A 19636-nucleotide genomic window follows, 5' to 3' on the forward strand; every position below is an offset into this window, starting at 1 on the left:
AGGCACAAAATCTATCTACAGTAGATTGCAATCAACGTTTCATTTTTAAGAAATACTGAAATTGGATTTATTCTTATTTTATTCTGTCATTCACTTTTTATGGCCTTTTAGCTCCAGCAATATATTTACCAAATAATGACTAGCATGATCCAGAGGATAAGGTACTGAAAAGAGAGCAGGAGACCTGCATTCTATTCTTGACTCTGACTACTGGGTGACCTTTGGCAAGTCACTTCACCCTATATGGCTCAATTTTTCCAACTGTTAAGTGGGATTAATGATACCTACCTTCCTTTGTACAGTGCTTTGAGATTGATGGATGAAAAGCACTGTCTAAGCACTAAGCATTATCATTACCATGATAGTGAAGATCTAAACATGCAAAACGGAAGTCAGGGCTAAAATCTGGACAGCCAGAATAATGTGCATTTAAGAAGCATCCAAACCATTCAGAAAATGAGACTCATATTAATGAATTTGAATGTGGGTCTGCATGGGACAGGAAGATAAGCAATACCACCTGCTCAAATAGCCAAGGTAGCCTGGTTAACCAATCACTAGCTTATTATTGGAAAACATGTTATGGGAATGTAAGTCTGTGAACTGCATCCCTTCGTTTGAGAAGAAATAAATACTGGGCAACCTTTCTACACAAGCCACCAGTAAGGCCCATGCTTAATTTTACGCACTCTGAGTAGTTCTATTGACATGAGTGGAACTACTCATAGTGCACAAGTGCAGGACTGGGGCCTCAGACTTTACTGTAAACCCACTAACTAAGGGCCCAGGCCTGTCAACTCTTAGTCATGTGAGTAGTCCTTACTCCTATGAACATGCATTTGCAAGATCACATTTATCACTACAAACCAGTTCTTCTAGGAACTGTTAAAATGTGAGTCCATGTAAAGTTTATTTTAACACCATTTTAAATTGCTTGAACTTCTGACTTACAAGCTGTAAACCTACCATATGGCTAATGTTATGAAACAACTGGAATTGAAACTTGATGAGCTTGCATTCTTAAGTTTCAGCCCCCATTATCATTCTTACATACAGAACAAATAGATGAAAGCAATGTCTTGAGCCAAATCCACTTATTTTTGAAAAAGGCAATTTTGGGTGAAATTCTGACTCTGCTGAAGTCAATGGGAGTTTTACCATTGATTTCAAGAGGACCGGGATTTCAGTATGCCTTTGCTATACTGGCAGATTGTTTCTCGCTGGCCAATTGCACTTGGGCCATGTTTCTTCAAAACTGCTGAATTCATCAGCTAAGCTTTAGTGGGGGTTTTCAACCTTTTATTTTTAAAAACATCCTTTTATTAAGTCGGCACTTTTCCATATGCCTACTACACTATGCATTTTTGCCACTGATTTATTTTAAAGGACTTTTTTTCTCAAACAATTTTTCTTGCAGCTCTTACCTATATGTAAATGACTCATTACAATATTATATCAAATGATAAATTTGAATCTCATTATTCAAAAAAGTTCAAAACGTATTATCCTTATCTTTTTACTACAGAAATTAGCACATAGCTCCACCGATCATACCTGTTTTATTCTGCATCACGGAAGGTCCCATGACTGTGCCTTAACTGCATCGCAGACTGATTTACAATTTACTCAGTTCATCATCCTGCCTGCGGAAATGTTTTTGTTCTTTCAGAGAAAGGCTCTGGGACATACTGGCAGCTATTGGCCAGAGTTGGCTTTATCTGGCTGACATTAGGAAGAATATAGAATCATAGAATCATAGAATATCAGGGTTGGAAGGGACCCCAGAAGGTCATCTAGTCCAATCCCCTGCTCGAAGCAGGACCAATTCCCAGTTAAATCATCCCAGCCAGGGCTTTGTCAAGCCTGACCTTAAAAACCTCTAAGGAAGGAGATTCTACCACCTCCCTAGGTAACGCATTCCAGTGTTTCACCACCCTCTTAGTGAAAAAGTTTTTCCTAATATCCAATCTAAACCTCCCCCACTGCAACTTGAGACCATTACTCCTCGTTCTGTCATCTGCTACCACTGAGAACAGTCTAGAGCCATCCTCTTTGGAACCCCCTTTCAGGTAGTTGAAAGCAGCTATCAAATCCCCCCTCATTCTTCTCTTCTGCAGGCTAAACAATCCCAGCTCCCTCAGCCTCTCCTCATAAGTCATGTGTTCCAGACCCCTAATCATTTTTGTTGCCCTTCGCTGGACTCTCTCCAATTTATCCACATCCTTCTTGTAGTGTGGGGCCCAAAACTGGACACAGTACTCCAGATGAGGCCTCACCAATGTCGAATAGAGGGGAACGATCACGTCCCTCGATCTGCTCGCTATGCCCCTACTTATACATCCTAAAATGCCATTGGCCTTCTTGGCAACAAGGGCACACTGCTGACTCATATCCAGCTTCTCATCCACTGTCACCCCTAGGTCCTTTTCCGCAGAACTGCTGCCTAGCCATTCGGTCCCTAGTCTGTAGCTGTGCATTGGGTTCTTCCGTCCTAAGTGCAGGACCCTGCACTTATCCTTATTGAACCTCATCAGAATATGGCTTAGTGCATTCTTTGTTTAGCGGAGAATCCTTCCCCATCTCCCTCGCATACAGAGGGCCCTCTCACAATGGAACCAGTATGCTCACTGAAGGGGGAGGGGAGAGCAGGATTTGAGGAGGTGTAGGGAGGGGCCTTTCTTGGATACTGTTGCATGAGCGAGGGTGCTCAGGGGATGGAGCCAGAGGGGCCAGCACTCTGAGGAACTTGTCTTCTGAATCCCACAATGTGGGAGCACCAAAGAGTACTCTGGCTGCCTCAGCAAAACAACCACCACATTCTGTTCAGAATATCTGAAGGAGAATTAAGAACATCTAATCTGGCATCCTATTCTCATATCAACAGTTAGGGAGCTAACATCCACCTTAGATCATCTGCTGGTAGAGAGAGTGGAGTAATGATGTAGGAATGGAGACTGAGACCCAATGAGATACTCAGAGAAAAGCGGAGGACTGTGTAAAAGCACCTCACTGACAGCTAGACAGGAGAGGAATCAGAGCTTTTCAACTAAATCTTGAGCCAATGCCCATTGAAATCTTTCATTGGATCAGGCCCCAAGTTGTTAAGGAAAGGACTATAGCTTGGGCTGCCTGTAACCTGTGCACTCCAAATGCCAAGAATAAAGCCTTGAGGAGGAATATTTTGCTTAGGGAAATATGTTGCTGTTGCTGTTTGATTAGGTGGCTCACTCACTCCCACATCTGACTTAGAAACACAGAAGGTCTTGGATTTCCTACCGCCACCATTCTGTCCCCCTTTTCTCTGCCTCCTCTTCTCCTCTTTTGCCAACAGATAAACTACTACGCCTCGTAGTAAGCCTCTCCTCTTCTATGGTGATGGTTATGGCTATGCTCCTCCACTTCTGCAACTATTGCCCGAGTCATTCTGCAGCACCCCCACCATCTTGCTCCTCTTCCTGCTCTGTGCTGTGGATAATAGGCAATGATGATGGAGTGGGGAAATGAGGCAGGGATGCAGGATCTAATGGATGCAGTTACAAAGGATCATGACCACAGTTATTACAACACCATGGGTATCACTGGAAAGAGGAAGGAACATTCGCGATCAGGCCCCTCAAAGCCCAGTTGTTCTTTTTAAAAAATAGAAAATACAATTTCATCACGGGGTGGCCAGTCTGGTATCACACTTGTGCTCGGGGAATTATTATGCCTTCTCAGCAGCCCTGTTGTTTCATTCTCAACATGCCACTTGCTAGAATCTGCACTCTGGAGGGTGGGGAATATTGACAAATCTCTAATGTGGCCAAACAGCAGTTTACACTGAGCCATCAGGATTAGTCTTTGTGGCTGGTAGGATCAAGAGGTCTGCAGAGTTTTTCTGGGTGAGCAACTGCAAACTCTGAGCTTAATTATTACTGAAGAGAACCCCATCTTGTAGGATTCTGAACACATTTCCTTTCCTTCTAATAACAAAATATTTCAAAGAGCACAACTGGGGTTGCTGTATTTAACAAGGTAGAAGATGGAGGGAAAATTTTGTTGATTAGGTACATTACAAATTTTTTATTTTTTTTAATATAGTCTTAATTATTCTGAAATACTTCATAGTTGCAGCCTGATTCTGTACCACTGTAGTCAATGAGAGTTTTGCTGTTGACTTCAATGGGATTGGGACTTAATTTTGTGTCAGTTGATGAATCCCTAACACTAACTTCTGCTCTCGATATGTGCATGAAGCTTCCACTGATTACAACAGAATTTACACAAGTGCATTCTCAGGCAGAATTTGGCCCTTTTGGTTTAACACACCAGCCCCACCTCTCACAATATTCCTATTTTATTTTCTTACATGGAGATTTGTTCACAAGATGCTTCATAAGCAAGAAGAAACAGGGTTTGGAATATGCCTATCTGCTGAAGCATATTTTCCTGTCGCTATTTAAAATACAGTTACACCGAAAACCAAAATCATGAGAAACACTTAATGTGAAAAATTCAAGGCTGCCTTGAAACCACCTGACTTCACTTTGGTTTTGCTCCTTAAAATTACCTAGAAAATACCATAATCTTCTTTTCGTATGGCTGGATGAGAGCCAGACCTCTGGCTCCAGAGGTAAAGGGCAAAAACTAAAAATCCTGTCTGAACAGGCAGCTCCACCCTCTTCCCCAAGTCAGTTTGGCTTTTTGACAAAAAGCGAGCTCTGAAGCAAAATCATTCATTGCTTTGGTCTTGGACAAAATTCAAATTCCTGAACTCACATGGCAAACAGAACATTTCCATGAAATCCAGCATGATAACGTTATCATCTTTTGTTTTAATCTATAATCTGATTCAGTGAGCATATGCAGTGATTAGCAGTTTTAATTACTTCTGTTAAAGAGATGAAGTCTTAAATAGAAATATACTTCTTAGGGGCAGATTAAGGAAGGATTCTTAGTGCCACTGGATCTCAGTTGGCAATCTAGGGGATGTGATGTAGCTGTCCATCCATGAAAAAATAAGGTCAAATTTGCCACTGGGCTAAGTGGACACAACTCCACTGTAATCTGTGGGAGACTGGAGGATGGTCAAGGAGTCCATTCAGAGAGAGAATGGGGACAAAGTTTTTTGGGGTACGTAAGTTCAGAGTCCAAGAGGGCTGGAAGGAGTATGTGCAAGACAAAAGGAAGCAACATTTTGTGGGGAGCATCAGAGCATCAAAGTTTCAGTGGATTCAGGTCACTTAGGTATGGTCTATACTCTAAAAGGTTGCCAGAATAGCGAAAGTTATACCTTCTAGTGGAGACACAGCTTATACTGGCAAGAGTGCTTTTGTTCTTGTGTCTACACTAAGGCTTTTGCTGGTATAGAAATGATGTAAAAAAATACATCACCCTCCTAACTGACATTATATACTGGTAAAAGGTTGAAATGTAGACCTGTCTTACCCCACCCCTCTTTCTGCTGTGAGATATACTCCAAGATAAAGATTTTTTTTTTTTACGATTAGTAAAAGTTATGAATTACAGACCTGAGCATGCAACCCTCACTCACCCAAATAGTTCCAGTGGCCCTAATCCTCATGTCAGGCCCAGGGGCACTTAGTGTAGGCACAAGGGGGGGGGGCAAAGGTGTCTTTATAACACCTCTGCATTTCCTCAGTCCATGAAGCTGTCTGGGGATGAACTGGTTGTAGGCACAAGTTAGAGCAGTCCCTGGGCTATAACCTACAGCTGCCTTCGAACACCCTCAAGAGCCATACTGGTAGTCATGGCTTGCTGACGCACAATGTGCCCCAGCCACACTTCCTTCCCCAGCACAACTCCTTGTGCCGAGGGCTAATAAATGGAGGTAAAATAGAGCCCACTATACTAGCTTTCCACCTCTCAGGGATTTCCCTTTGAAAGAGGAATCCTCAGCAGGCCACCTAGGCCATTTTCAAGGAATCTTTGCAACACTTGAGCTTTGCAAAGCAACCTACTGGGGCTGAGGATGATGTTTATTGACCCTAATGGGTCAATGCATGAGTGAGGATTTCAGGATTAGTCCCTAAGGATATGAGTTAGTACCAGTAATAGCATAAGTAATTAGATGGGTTTCTCACACAGCTCTGCCAATACTTGGTTGTGTGGACTTGTGTGGACTCAACTTGGTTGTGCGGACCGTCAAGGCCCCCGCTGAATTAACTGCTTTTCCTGTTTTAAATTAAAGATCTGTCCACTTCTAGAACAGAAATTACAAACTGTTGTGGTTTTGTGATATGGACAAATGTCCTCTAAGGATAGGAGGAGCCCTCCCAACTCAGTTTCAATGTCCCTACCTAATGCCACCGAGCCTGAACCAGAGTTTCCAGAGCTGAAAGGCTGGTGTGCTTACCTGCTGTGCGAGTTCCGGTAGCTCCATGAAAAAGCATGAAAGCAATAGCTTTGGTGAGAAGGCACATGCAGGGAAAATGAGATATTAATTATTAAAGCAGAAGGTGAGTATCCCATTGGAGTATTCAGTTCCAGGCAATTTATGGTCTAGGAAATTATTAGAAATTAAAATAAAAAAGGAAAAAAATGATGCAGTGGAGTAAGTTCTACGTACTGTACCATTAGTACCAACCTGTATTCTGTTTGACTGAGAAAAGGAGCCTTTTTGCTTAATAGAATGTCAAGTACAATTGTTTTCATAGATTCATAGATTATATGGCCAGAAAGGACCATTGTGATCATCCAGTCTGACCTGCGGAATACAGGCCATAGGACTTCCTGAATTAACACCTGTTTGAACTAGTGTTTATGTTGTAGAAAAACATCTTGCTTTTAAAATTCCCAATGGTGGAGGAACCACCACCTCTCTTGATACGTTGTTCCCATGGTTTTGTTAAGTTTATTGTACTTTTATCACAAATACTATTTACTTTTTTCTGTACTTGTATCAGTAAATGTGAGTTAGTCGATAAGAAATCTAAGGCGCTGATACTGACTACCCTTTGTTTAATTGGTATTATACTAGATCAAATCAATGTCAGCTAATCAGATTTCTAGATCCTTGTCCAATAATCCCTTGATTATCTAGAAAAGTAAAAATTAAAACTATTACAAATCTGTGTACTAGTAAACTTAAAAATATGGACATTTTATGAATAAATTGTTTTCTTATTGACTAACTCACATACTAAGTCGATTTTTCTGATTCATCCTGCTACAGCAATTTCCATCGGAGTACGTTTGTTCTACTGCACAGGTTGTATTGTCATCTTTTTTCTTTTTTTTATTACTATTCAGATTCATTCTTGGCAGGACACAGGCAGCAGCAGTAATGCAAGCTTTTCCACGTCGCCCTATTGATATGCTTCCAGGAGGGGACCACCTCTCAGTAGGAGATGGCTGTTCAGTCTCCAGGCCAAATTCAAAACTGAGGTAAGTGTGGATTTAAGTTAGAGGCTGGGAAGATGGTGTGAAAGTACAGGTTGGTGTCACTTGCTCCAAGATGTGGAAGGAGGGGTCATATCAGGAAAAGCAACCAAAGGGAGACTATAGGAAGTTGTAAGAAAGCAAATCCCCTGTTGGTTGCTTTGCTATTCCCCCGACAGCCACTCACAAAGTGTAAACTACAACAACATCTGGCTACCAAGACTCCGGCCTGAAGCAGAAATATCCCACCTCAGCAGCTTTCCTCCTCAACGGCTATGTGCCTCCCCTAATCTCCCACCAGCTGCCGCTGTCTTCCAATAACTGCCCAGGTCTTTCTGTGCATCTGAGCCACAGTCCATTGTGAAGTTTTTGTATGTAGAGCCCAATCTGAAATGTATAAGTTTGTTCCACTGTTTAAAATGAAGTGTACCAGCACAGCCCAGCACAATAGACTGTGGATTGGAGCAGCCGAGGAGAACAAGGGGATAACAGGCAAGCAAAGGTAATTGGAAGGAAGAGGTAATACAAGGCATGAAAGGGGGACTGGACAGAAGAGGCTGCAAATGGTGCAAAAGAAGGAAGACAAAACTGCCAGCAGTGTGGGGGTGATCCTGACGGCCTGTCAACTCCACATCTTCTCTCAGTCTAATGATCAGCATTTGCCATTCTGATTAAACATAAGGCAAAGGCGGGGACACAAGTATGGATTAGGAGAATGCTCTAACACATACAACCTCTCTTCTACTCAGCCTCCCCTTCTGGTCATGTGTTAGACAAAGACACAAGTGGAGAACAGTGTACCAACCATAAGCAGCTTCCCCATGCTTCTAGCAGAGTTGAAGGGTAAGAACTGGGAGAGATGGGTGAGACTGGAAAGGGAAGTCAAAATCCAGCTCTTCTTCCAGCCCGTACAGTCTCCCTCCAGTAGCAAGCACAGAAAACTTCCTCAAGTCTGCAGCTAAAGTCTCCTTATGGCAGAATAATGCACTGTCCTGATAAGCCCCAAAAATACAGTCCTGCTTTCTTCTCATGACATAACCCCCACTCTGCACAGCAATTACAGTCAGAATACTAATGATACTTATATTGCATTATTTAACAACACAGCATTTATTAATTATCTAATCAACAGAAGCGTTAATGAATTAAACAATTATGCTTAGCCTTTCCAAAGCACTTTACATCTTCAAGGCACCGTACAGACAATATCTAATTAAGTTCAAGGCTCAGCAGAGCTTTTCCCACTGGCCCCTCCATTTTGACTGTTCTGGATCCCAGGTTCTTATAGGACACGGCATGCTCTCATGCGTCAATGGCAAACCTTCCATTCCCTTCACCGGGAGTCACATGGTGCCACTGATGTCAAAGAGCCAGGAGTGTACATTATTTTTTATCACCCTCCCCCCTGTTCTGGTTCTGTCACTACCTTAACAAAAGACATTTATTCCAGCTACAATATTTCTCTGGGTGCTAACAGAAGCATTAAAAAGGTGATATAATTATTGAATAATTTGATGTGTGATTACTTGGACATTTTATCACTGATACCCACAGAGTCTTCATTTCTCAGCTAGTTGAGGATGTTTTTCTCAGTTATTTGTCTGAACTCTGCCTTTCAGTGGATGGAAGAGTATGTTAACTGCTAGGGCAGATTATAAAATGTCACGCCAGATTGTTTTAAGGGAGCCAGTGATTTCAATCTATCAGTCAAACTCGCACTACCCAAGTACCTTTCCCATAAGCACCCCAGGGTGCTGCACAATGTCAATAGACAATAGAAACACATAGGTGTCATGTTTCGCTTTGCAATTGGACAGTGACTCTGAAGCTTTAAAAAGAAAGGAATTGAATTTCAGGACCAAGGAGGATAATATGCATGGGATTAAGACAGCATCTGTATGAACAAACAAACTCTGAAGTCTTTGAATGCTGAAAAAGAGTGATCTGACAAATAAGGAGCAAAGGGCAAAAGCAACGTTGAGTAAACCGTCGTAAAGCATCATCAGCACTTAATAATTAAAATTAACCCACTGATTTATTGGTAGAAAATCAAACTATTTGAAGGGATGAACCAAAGGCCACCAAAGTCATAGGTGCCTTTCCAATGACTTTTCAATCGGTTTGGATCAGGCCCTTAAGGGGAACAGTGTGATGTAAAAGGCTTAAATTCTCTCTGCAGAATATTGTACTAACCGCAAACAAGAGAATTAACCAAATGATATGCAAACAAAATATTGCAGTGGTCAAATGAGAAGGAAAAGGAAGTATAGATTGGCATTTCTGCACAGGTCTCGTGTCTCAGTCTGGCTGGATTCCCGAGCAGATTAAAGTTTTAAAAGGTAGCTGCTATAAAAAGCTAGCTGTCTACCATGGGAGCCTTCTCCTGAACAGTGAACCATAAGGTCACCTATTACAGATATGAATTTAGTTCTTTGTTAAATTATTGTATTCAGCAGGATCTGATTCAAACATTTTGGCATTGGATTGGGGATGACGGACTGTGGACCACTATTAGCACTGTTATTTGCTGCGTCCAAAATACTCTACAATAGTGCTATTGCCGTTTTAGACCAGTATTCTAGAATACTGTGGTTTTATTTGTAAAGTGTTCTATAAGACAACCACCTGAGATAAAACGTTGTTTTCATCCCTGGCGTAATTTCATTAAAGTGACTGATGAATGAGGCCCTTATGGACAAATTCAACACTGACTGACCAGTCTGTCAAATATCATGCATCTCACATGACAACCACGTATTTGGTACCCCACAGTGCAGCCTCGCTGAGATGTCACGCTTTCAGTTGAGCTTCAGGAACCCTCTGTAGTTGTGGCTATGAGCCACTAGGGGCAACTGTAGTGACTGCTGAGCAGGCCTCTGGGTGGTCTTTCTGGCTCCCCCCTGGCTGTTCCCCTTATTGGATCTAAGTGGGGAAGGGGCAGTTGGGAAGAGCAGGCAGCATCAAAACCAAGCAGAAGTGGATGGGGCAGAAGGTGAGGGTCCAACATGGGGACCAGACTCCCCTAGACTCCCCAGCTTTAGTCACCCCAGACATTCTCAGACAGCATTTGCCATATCCCCCCATCCAGCTCCCAGTGATCCCCCATCCCCTCAACCCAGAGACACTGGACACCCCCATCCAGGCTCCTACCCAACCATCAGTCACCCCCACCCAACTACCCCAGCACCGTTCACCATCTACCCCCACATCCAGCTCCTAGTCATCCCCCATCTCCTCTACCCAGGTACCTGTAGACACCAGACACACCCACTGTGATTCCCACCCATTCCCCAATCAACCTCACCCAGCCACCTCCAGATACCAATTGACCATATTTCCACCAAGCCCCCAGTTGCCTCCCTCTGGACAGCCACTCCAGGCACTCCCAGCAGCCTTCCACCCAGCCACCAGATATCCCCACCAGATATCCCAACTACCCCTTCAAACAACCTCTATCCATCATCTAGCTACCCCCAGACCCCTCTGGCACCCACCAATCCTCCAGACATGTGCCAGAATGCTTGTTACAGCTGCCAAGTTTTGAGCAGTTCCATATCCCATCCCCATCGCAAGTTGGGACAGGGTCTGTTGACTATAAAATGAAGTTTAGGGTTACATGCAAATTATTTACAATCATACAAATTAAGTTGTTAATTTCCGTAAGATGTCAGACATGGAGCAGTGCAACACATGGCAGCTCTGATCACTGATGTCATTGAAAAGACTCCCATTGTCTACAATGGACATTGGATCAGGCACTAAGATTATATATTTTAACAAACATATATTTAAGCCTTTGCATAAGGAGGGTTCAAATAACTGACAAGTATCGAGGTAGCTCCATTTCTATTTAGAGCATAATGCTGTCACATGACCTGCCTCTAGCCCGTTTTGTAGTTACATTTGCTATGCATCTGTACCATCATTTCCCACTCATGATGCCTTTGAGGAAACATTCTAAGATGCTTCCTGGTTGTGTCAGTTTCCAACACTGGAATATTGTTGGGTGCAGCTCAAGATGTGAGCCAAACAACATCAGCAATTCTTAAAGACATTGCCAAGATTAAAATCAGACATTTCAAAAACAAATCTCTACCTACTCAATGATAAATAACTCAATTTAGATAATTTCATCAGCAAGAATATTAACCTAATTTACCTTTTACCACACACACTCGTTTAGATTTTGTTTTTCATTCAGCTCCCACAATGAAGGTAGCCTGGTCTATTTAATCAACTTCATATTTTTCCCCTCACTTTAGTTATCCTATATCAAGACAATACTACTGAAGATGGGGTTTGCAGCTGCTTAGTTTCACCAAAGTGTATGGCCATTTTTGTTGCGCAAAATAATCTCTCTGTGTGAGGTCTGTACACAATACATCCCTGGACATGTACATGTATAGTGTGTATAGATTTTACAACTGATAATAACTACATTAAATCTCCTCAGGGCTTCCTCTAGTCAGAAGGAAAAAACCCTCCTTCTGTGCCAACACCTTGGTGTACTGTTTGCATATTATTAACCCTAGGAGTCTGGCCTGCATATGGAGTACTGGGTTGGGTCACTTTGTGAACTGTAATACAAAACAACACAAACTGTAACCAAAGTCAAAAATATTAGTAGTATATTCTGATTCAGTTTGCAGAAGTGCAGTTCTTTAGTAAGTGCCAGAAAATGTCAACTTCTGTCAGAGAATCATATTTGTTAGAGATAGAAAGTATTATTCAAGTCATCTACTCCATCACCAGTGATTTCCCTAATGCTGTTCTGGTGACTAACCCTAATTTATATTTTGTCAAGTACTTCTGGATCTATGGCATATTATTCTAATTATTATACGACAGAGTTTATTACAGGTGCAGCTCCATTGGGCCAGGTTCACTGAACTGGATTCGCTGAACCTGGAACTGGACCATTTATTTCTCAGCACCAACTTGGATGTTCCTGATCCCAGGGGGATTTGCTCAAGGGAGGGCAGATGATGTTGTTGAAGATAGACTCCCCCTCTATTCTGATAGGGGTTGTGGTGGCTCTGCATCCCATCCACAGAGGCTGGGAAGGAGATGGGGTGATCATCTTTTTAGATAATGCCACCACTTTTTGGACTGTGCTGGCCCTTATAGGTCCTCAGTAAACAGTAGGTTAGGGTGGCATTTTGCCATCACAACATCCTCCCCCAATAGACTTTCTTCTGTCAGGGGACAATGCAGAAGTATAGGCAAGGAGAAGCTGCCTACGGAGGATGGCATAGACCTTGGGGTGAATTTAGCTGAGGCAGATATACTAGGGATGAATTTTAGCCACGGAGTCCTCATGCATTGCCATAGCTAAATTATCCCTTCATATGAGACACATTCTTCACCCTCATTTAAAGCTTAAGTTTCAAAGTATTTCTGAGAATGATATTTTCATGTGACAACTCCCCAAATTCATACTGTGCTTCTTTTGCAATGTTTGAACCGTTAACTTGAGCAACAGGGAAAAGGAAAGTATATGAGGGGGAAAGAATGATTAATTAATAATAGCGGATGCAACCTTCTGTTGGAATAGATTAGGCCTTGATTATAAGCTGAAAAAATGGGCAATATTTGCCTATAAAAGTTATCTAAGCAAGCCTACCCAGTCCCCTCCCAGATCTCTCACCTTTGTGGTCCACAACTTGACTGTCCAGTCAAATGATGATGTGACAAAGAGATGGGAAAAGTCGATCGGGCCCACTGCCATGTGGCAATTGATCCCCGTGACAGGTCCTTGGTGGCCTTCAAAGATTTCACCAATTCCTGCTTTACTGCAGAAAGAAAATACACACACTAACATTCAGGGACTTTTGAATACTAGGTTTTTTTCTTTATCTTCAAGTTCTTGTCTCACTGTTTCCCTAGTAAACTGTCATGCAATCTGTAAAATTCAGCATCTTTCAGTTCAGGCTTTGTCTCTAGGGACATGCTGCTGTGGGCACAATTCATGCACTGGTGTGGCCAGAACCTCACTTACTGAGACTTCCTTAATCTGCAGAATACATCCATACGTGGCACTTATACACAGTATCAACTATACTGTGCTTTAGAATAATATGAATAATAATAAAGGAAGACTCACAGAGCCAAATAAATCAGAGTGAGCCATTATCATGGGAATTAGCCATTAAAATTTCAAAATGCATAAATAACAAAGACACATCATTAGCAACTTCCTTTCTTTCTAAATATCTGAAATAACCTTCTCATGGCAGCTGGCCAGTTCACCAAGAAGCAAATCCTACTCATATGATTAAGGCGAACAGGATTTGTCGCCAAGTCCTATAGGCTTGTTATTGGTTTGAAAGAAAAGATTTCCATTTCAGAGGAATGTAGAACAGGAAGGGATCTCCTGGGTCCTCATGTCCAGTCCCCTGCTCTAGGAGGCAACTCTGTTATCTAATCCCATTCATAAATTTATCAAGCTCCATTTTTATTACATGAAATGCAGATCACCTGAGGAAAGACCAGAACAGCTATAAAGAAGGAAAAAATGTAAATCTTCATTAGACAGCGTATGCATAGTGTGTTACTCATTCTGTTAACAACCAACCCAAATCAACTTACTGCACTGCCTCACCATACAAAGAAAAGAGAATAATAACATCTCCCCTTCGGTCACACCACAAAAGGAACAAACTCATTCAAAATATCACCGGCTCCAACACAGCCGCAAAGTCCATGCAGTCTTATCCCTTCTCAGTAGCACCAGAGTAAATGCAGAGCAGCCAGAAGGCAAGGCCAAGAACTCTATTAGAAGGAACCTTTTCAGGCTCTCTCCTCAAACACCCCTATCAGCCATGGCAACATGGCTGAACCAGTAGCTGCATTGCCATTGGCTATCAGCCAGTGGTTGAATTCTGCAATACCTCTGAGGAAGCGCTGATTTACCGCCAGTCTTATTGTGGTCTTTTCTCCAGCCCTCCCTCCTTTTTCCACAGAGCTAATGGGCTGCATGGATATTTTATAGCTAGGTTCTGGGGATGTGGGGAGAGTGACTTGGATAGCTGTTTTTCTCAGATGCCGCTTTCTCCAGAATTTTGCTCCCCTCTGCACTGTGCTGTGATGGAGAGCATTGAGGACCAATGAAAATAAAATGCAGTTTGGGAATGATTCCCAACAAAACACAGGCAAGAGTAGCAAAGAAGCAAGAACAGCAAGAGCAGCTGACACTTTCCTCCTCTGGAGGAGGACAAAACAGGCACATCTGAAAGATTAGAAGTGCTAAATTAGAAATGACTTGGGCAGCTTTCACTTATCCAAACAGCCAAAGATTAATTCAAACCATCAGTCACTATAACCCCTAGACAGAGACATCGAGTGTTGCTGTACTATCAGCAAAAAAGGGAAAATAATCCTTTACAAAAGCGACTATTTGTTTAATATTATGAACAAATGTAACAGAGGGTCCATTCTTTAAACACTGCATCAACGTTAAGGAAAATTATTTGGACATTAGAATTATAGAAAACAACAGCATGTGAAGCTACATCACCCCAGTACATTTCAAAGTGTTGAATAAAATGTAAACCCACCAATGGAAAGCTGAAGAGCTTGTTCTTTACAAGAGGCTCTCAAGAACGCTGCACAATGAAAGTGTTAGCAGTTAACACAAGCACACAAGATGGCTGAGATTCATTTTAATGAACATGAGGAACTGATCTTTGAAGTGCCCCTGGGGAGATTCCTCTGGCTGCTAACAGCATCCTGAAATAGTTTACAGGGTGCAAAATAAGGAACTCATTTAAATTATGGAAGTGGATTTACACCTTCACCACATTGGGTGAAGAATAGGAGATCATTGTTAGAATGTACATAGCACCAAGGCTCTCCTCCTGATCTAATACTTGGAGTCATAGTTCATACTTCGAAAGATCAGTGCATGGGTCGATTCCCTATAATGCTAGAAAACATTCTAATGGGCAGTCTTTACACTGTGCTTAAGAAAGCCTCACTTTGCTATGAAGATCGTTAATGGCCCAATCCTGTGCTGCTTACTGAGGCAAAACAGCCATAGAAGTCAATGGGAGTACAGGTTGCAGGATCAGACTGCAATACATTTTGGGCGACATTTTGTCCTGCGTTACGCAGGTGCACTCCTGAGAAGATGGGGTAGGAAGCGTCTCCCCAGTGTAACCTGCTAGAAAAAGGCAGGCTGAAGATATCATGCAAGGAAGTTCTAGGCTGAGGAGGAGCAGTTAGCCACCTTGGGGTTGCACCCAGACCCCCAGCACACGTAAGGCACTAGGTGGGAGATATGCACAATGCTTTTGCTTTAAGAAATGGTGAGGAGTGCTGCTGAATGTTCTGTCTCAGCGTCCCAGGAGTCTCTGAGTCTCTGAGACTCTTCTGTGGGCTGCTGCCATTCTGCCTTCTTCTGTCCCCACCCCCAGACTCACAGGAGCACGGTTAGAATTTTGCCCTTTAACAGACTATATCTCTACCTGCCATTAACAAGAGTCTGGAGGTGTAACTGAACAAACAAGGTGGGCTGACTCTCCAGAGTGGAGACCTACGATGAAGCTAAGGGTTATGAACATTGGGTGTGGGGATGTGGCGCATTATCTCCCACTCTTGTCTTTTGACTAATTTTAGATCTGAATATCCTAAAACTAATCTATCTGTAATGGTGTAAAACTACAGAACCCGAACAGTGCTGATAATAATGGACCAACCCAAGAGGCTTATTGTTCTCCACAACACACTAGCACCCGCCTCACCTCCTAAAGACAGAAACAGGATCTGCTGTAAGTAAGCAGTACTGAAAATCACCTTCCATGACGACAAGCTGTGTAGACAGTACCCTCCTCGCTGCCAACCACAAAGTTGTTGACGTCTCCTGTTGGGAAAGCCATTCCTGTAACTGCCACCGGCTTGGATTTATTGTAGGACAGCTCCATGCTCTCCTATCAAAACAGTCCAGAGTTATTTTTTTGTTTTTCAGCAATTGTTTTCTAAATGAAAACAATCATTTGGCTAAATGATGTGTTGATTTTGCATAGGACATCACAAGAAGCCACCACAATGTCACCAGTCATAATGCGTGATACTCCCATTCACACTGCTGCATATCCCAGGTTCCAAAGCGGCTGGAATTCATCAGTCTGTGCTACATCTTCTTAAGTCAGACAGAGATGACAGGTGAGAATTTAAAAACTAATGGTGCAGAAACTAAAGATAATACCTTAATGGCTTCACTTGTCAGCCCCAGGCTCTAATAAAACATACAATACCCTTCTATTTACAAACATTCTTGAAATCAATTGTTTACTGAGAAACACAGGTAATATCAGATACACCCCGCACACTTACCAAACTATGCTATTTGTACCTCAGTAGAACCGATTTAGAAAGTTAGTGTCATGTCACCACTGCCATTCTAAACAGTATTTTTCAAGGGGTTGTTGTAGCAACCATAAACATTCGCTCTGGGTTCTATTGTCAAGTTGCAAGCATGTGAGCCGATTTTCTTTCACTTTCCCTAGCCACGCTTCAAACCAAATAAGCTGTGTCCATCTTTTGAAGTAACGTGAGAGTAGATACTCTATTTTATTAGCATATCGTTTAAGCAGATTTTTTTTTTGCACATACACAACTCAAAACCACTTGATTTTGAAGCTTAAATTGTGTAACTCAAGAACCCACAATGCAGATGATGGATTTAGCAATTTTCATTTATAGCTATTTAGCCAGATATTTTTTCCCTTTTCAAAATTCCAAAGTCACTGGTCTTTTAGGGCCCAATCCTGTAGCCTTCCCTTCCAGTAGCTGTCTTACTGAAGCCTGATGGGAGTAAAGGCTGCAGAATCAGCTCTATAGTATTCCTTACGAGCTGCAATATATCCTCCCGTGAAAAACATTTGCCTTTGTTAAAAGAGCCAAAACAAAAACTAGCAAATTCATAGACATAACAATGTGGAGAAAATATGCATATGCTTGTGTGGGTGCAAATCTCCATAGGGCAGATCCTCAGCTGGTGTCTACATGGAGATCTCACTTTAATGGAACTCTGAAAATTGACATCAGCTGAGGATCTGCCCCCATATGTAAAACTGCCACCTTGTGGCCATACACACCAGTGCTTCTTTGAAAATCTGCCTCCATATTTCTAGAAGGTTTAAGACTGTGAGACAACCAGCAAAAGCCGTGAAATTCCGAGCTAAGACTAGAGCCTTGACTTCAAGTTGCATGCTTTTCTTTGCAACAGCAGCATAAGTTCAGCATAGGATTTCTGACTCAGTGTAGAATGTACCATGCTGTTGGAACCCAATTCTGGAGTTGCTGTATGCATGGACATCCCATGTAAATGGAGAGGTTACAGAACGGGGATGTTCACAAACCCTTGTGTCAACTGTAGCACTGTGCTGTGTAAATGCATTTTGTGTCAATAACTAATATTAAAACCAAACAACTGATATGTATCTGCACAGGGGTAAAATTAGTATAAATGTTCATTTCAGAGAAATTTCTACTAGCTATTTTAAAACAAGATTATATAACTGTTGTGATCTATCTCAAGAATGCAGTGTTACTGTAGCCATATGGGCCCCAGGATATTAGAGACACAAGTTGAGTGAGGTAATAACTTTTATTAGACCAACTCCTGTTGGTGAGAAAGACGAGCTTTGACTTAGTTTCCCTGACCTGAAGAAGAGCTGAGTGTAAGCTGGAAAGCTTGTCTCTCCCACCAACAGAAGTTGGTCCAATAAAAGATACTACCTCATCCACCTAGTGATCTATCTCACACATTTTAGTGAAACCCAGAAATAAAACATCCTTCTTCCCAGTAAACAGAAGAAAGAGGGATGTACTGGACTACAAACACATTTAAACAAGCCTCTCCAAAGGTCTCTTTCACTATCAGCTTTGTTGCTTAGTTTCCATTACTATAATCGTAGGTGGTTTGGAAATTTTTCCTGGATTTCCTTTAATTTCCAACACAAAAAAGCATGTGGGTGGGTGGGTGGGTGTGTGTGTGATGGGGAGCCAGTAACAACAAACATTCTGGGGTGGGGGAAATATTTCTAAAACTTTTGATTTGCATAGTTTGTTCCCTTAGTTACTGAATGCATGAACAAGCTAAGCTTTCCTACTTGTGGGATACCGTATCTTGGAGACATATAACTGGGTCGAGTGTGTTCTGCAGCAGTGCAATCTAGTCCATATTTGTTAAACAATCTAGAGTAAGTGCAATTTATACCACAGGCTACTTCTATAATTACTGTGCTTTAAAATGGATTATTTCATTTTCACTTGAAACTGACCTACATATTAACGTATTACAATAATTACATGATTTGTGGTAAAGGAAATGGGTTTTGGCTCTTACAGAAGACTGCTGGAAGCAAGCTGCACTCTTTCAAGTGCATCATTGGTTTTAGTTTGTGTAGGATATGAAGTTTTGGCTTTTAGGAACTATGTTCCATTAAGAAGGTATCTGCTTTAACCATGATGCTTTTTTTGTGTAGGTGAAAACAAACTCACCTGTGGTGTTGAGAGCATATCCAGGCTCCAGGAGCACATTTTGCCATCTGTAGAAACTGTAATGAGATTGTGCGCATTCTGTGTTCCAACTACATTTACACAGTACACGGGATGCTGAAAATACATTAACACCAGGAATCAGAGAGTGCATTCTCACTTTTCAAAACCAAATTTCAATTTCAAATGTCAGAGATGTTGATTTAAGAAAGGATTAAACAGTCGCATACTGCCAACATAATACAGTGCTCACCTACTTGCCAGGTAGGAATTTAACTTTTGGTTGGAACTTTAAAGACACATTATGGTGGTGGAAGTTCAAAGCTTCATTTTACTCCATTGTAAAACAACTGAGTAATGCTGTGAAAATGCTGAATTCTGTGGACGAGATTTCACCACAGAGACATGTCTGATTCTGCTGATAGCTTTTGATGCTGAAAATGACTGGCAGAGAGAAGCAAACCTTCCAAATGGAATGAAAATGTAGATTTTATTGGAGAAAACAGCTGCACAAGACTTGGACTTTGCCACAGTTTGGCTGCTATGCCAAATATTTTCAAATGTACTTCTATGGAAAAAATATGAACAAATCCACCAGCCTTCTTAATCATGAGCCAATTAATATACTCAGATATATCAAAGGAAATCGGGAGTGACTCCACTAATCTATGGAGTTACTCCAGATTTACACCAGTGGAACTGAGAGCGAAATGTGGTCCACAGGCATTAAATGTGCCCATTTAACATGTTAGGA

The 19636-nt window shown here is 41.9% G+C and overlaps 1 protein-coding gene across 5 annotated transcripts in view; it reads right to left on the bottom strand.

Annotated features, from left to right (window-relative positions):
* Positions 1-19636, bottom strand: part of DYNC1I1 (dynein cytoplasmic 1 intermediate chain 1) — a 265017-nt gene that overhangs the window by 34843 nt on the left and 210538 nt on the right. For all 5 annotated transcript variants that reach the window (XM_084620560.1, XM_084620559.1, XM_084620557.1 and 2 more), the window contains 3 exons: positions 18886-18999; positions 16174-16307; positions 13028-13172 (listed from right to left, as the gene is read on the bottom strand). In XM_084620560.1, the coding sequence (XP_084476686.1) occupies positions 13028-13172; positions 16174-16307; positions 18886-18999 (393 nt within the window). The remainder of the gene's footprint in view (positions 1-13027; positions 13173-16173; positions 16308-18885; positions 19000-19636) is intronic.

The sequence above is a fragment of the Lepidochelys olivacea genome (genome assembly GCF_965140295.1).
Source record: "Lepidochelys olivacea isolate rLepOli2 genome assembly, chromosome: 2".
Classification (NCBI taxonomy): Eukaryota; Metazoa; Chordata; order Testudines; family Cheloniidae; genus Lepidochelys; species Lepidochelys olivacea.